The sequence below is a fragment of the Lycium barbarum genome, chromosome 9 (assembly GCF_019175385.1).
Source record: "Lycium barbarum isolate Lr01 chromosome 9, ASM1917538v2, whole genome shotgun sequence".
NCBI classification, from domain to species: Eukaryota; Viridiplantae; Streptophyta; class Magnoliopsida; order Solanales; family Solanaceae; genus Lycium; species Lycium barbarum.
In genome coordinates, this window is record NC_083345.1 from 18,254,554 (window position 1) to 18,256,849 (window position 2,296).

The following is a 2,296-nucleotide window of genomic DNA, read 5'->3' on the forward strand; positions in this document are numbered from 1 at the left end:
GCGCTACTATGTGCGTGCAAGACAATCAACTTTCCATGTCAACATGAGAGGTTTAAAAGATAAACTTTTGCCAAGTTTAAGTGTCTATCTAGTCACTAGCTAAGTTTGAGTGTTTATCTTATAAAATCTGTCAAGTTTAAGAGGCTATCTAGGTATTAAGCCTATAAAATATAAATGTATGTATCGTCCAACTTGCCCCTTATATGTGGAACGAAATAGTAGCAGTATTTTTTTTTCCTTTCAAAAAAGTTACTTTTGTGGAGTTGCAATCCAGTTAATTTTCAAAGAATCTAAATAAAGCTCAGAATCTTTTGAAATGTTCTATTCTTTATTTATACTATAAATAGACTCACATTGACCACCTCCATTCTCAAGCAACCTAGCTATCTCTGAGCTTGGAAAATAAAAATTAAACCCTTTTATTTCTCGAGCTCCTTTTTTTTGCTAGTTGCTTCATCTCCTCCTTAATTAACCATATTTTTTTTCTTGAAATTCCCTCGTTTTATTGTTTTCAACAAAAATGGACAAGGTACAAAGAATGGCTAGGGAACATGGAGTGGTCATCTTCAGCAAGAGTACATGTTGTTTGTGTTATGCAGTGAGTATATTATTTCAAGATCTTGGAGTAATTCCATATGTTCATGAAATTGATCATGATCCTGAAGGAAAAGAAATGGAAAAAGCTCTAATGAGGATGGGTTGCAATGCTATGATGCCAGCAGTTTTTATTGGGGGACAATTGGTTGGTTCTACTAATGAAGTTATGTCACTTCACCTTAAGGGCTCACTCATTCAACTCATTAAGCCTTACATGGCTGTTTAAAAGTTAAAATGTAATTCCCCATTTCAAGAAAATTAAGAAAAGTACTTTGCCATTAATGTTGATTAGTAACTAGGAACAAAGAAATAAATTGTTGGGTTGAAGAAGTTGTAGTTTACAAATGTCCTATGTATGATGTGTTGGTTGTGATTATATATGTTGTAATGTTATTAATTCAATCTTGATCAGTAATCTCTTGCAAGTTAGCATTATTACTTCTAGTAGTTTTTTTTTTTTTTTGGTGGGGAGATGAGGATCAACAGCGTATGTAGGAATTATGATATGGAAGCTGGGGAAACAATCATTCACTATACTAAAAAGAAAATTTAAAATTTAAAATCGTCACATCTAAACTAAGCTCAAAACAAGCAATACTCAGTACTCATTCGAATCGTTTAATTTGCATCTAAAATAAGGTTACTTGACTTGTCTGCATAGAGAATGTTGAGGCTATAATTCAAATGAAGTATGAGTAATTAAAACTGTGTTCTTTCTTACAATTTTAACTTTTCGATGTGATCATTATAGTGTTAAGAGTACAAAAGCAAAAAATATTCCACGTATTTGGTCCATGAAAATGAATGGCCTTGGCCAAGTATTACTAATGAATTCCTCTGGTTACCGAGGCAAACCCGATATCTTTGACTAAAATCATATGTATGTACATTAAAAAATTCACCTAATAAGTACTAATAATATATTTGAAACTCAGCGCGAATGGTCAAAAACAAATCTGAACTAGTGAATAGTCAAAAACAAATTTGAACTATCACTTTTTTTGCGGGTTTCACACCCTAACTATCTTATTCCTATGTGTACTATCATCATCTATGTATTAAAACACACACACCTAGTTGAGTAGATGGATAGCTCACTAGGCCAGCTATCAGATGTTCCCCTTCCTACTCATCTACTCAACTAGGTGTGTGTGTTTCAATACATAGATGTTGATAGTTCAGGTAGGAAAAGGGAACAACTTATAGTTGAGGTGTGAAACTCGCGAAAAAGTAATAGTTTAGGTGTCTTTTTTTATCTTTATCTCAATAAATTATGATAGAATTCCGAACGCGAATTCATAAAGTTAAAATTTGAGATCGGCCATACCTCTTTATAGATGTGAATGAATGAAATTTCTAATTGTTGACCCACATTCAGCATATCAGGCACCAGAGATGATATCTGCCCAGGAGCATCCCATTGCTTGTCAATACCTTCACCAAGAGTACTAATGAATCTGATTCCACCAGCACTCTATTATAACCGTTAATTCTCCATGCATTTTAGCCCATGCTTCTACAAAATTATTAGTCTGATCAATACACGAGCCTTAGTGTTGCTGAGTTTCTCCACCATTATCAACTGGGGTTATATATGATGCTCCACTAAACTCTGACCTACCTCTAGTTAACTTTGCTGGCATTAGGTTAATTAATCCCACTAAATTAATCAACTTTGCTAGTGGCATTAATTTTGCGA

General features: G+C 33.7%; 1 protein-coding gene across 1 annotated transcript; it reads left to right on the forward strand.

Moving 5' to 3' along the window:
- The first annotated feature begins 378 nt into the window (after positions 1–378).
- Positions 379–1,022, forward strand: LOC132609718 (monothiol glutaredoxin-S11-like). Its single transcript, XM_060323844.1, has one exon. The coding sequence runs from the start codon at positions 521–523 to the stop codon at positions 821–823; it is 303 nt and encodes a 100-aa protein (XP_060179827.1). The 5' UTR covers positions 379–520; the 3' UTR covers positions 824–1,022.
- The last annotated feature ends 1,274 nt before the right edge of the window (positions 1,023–2,296 follow it).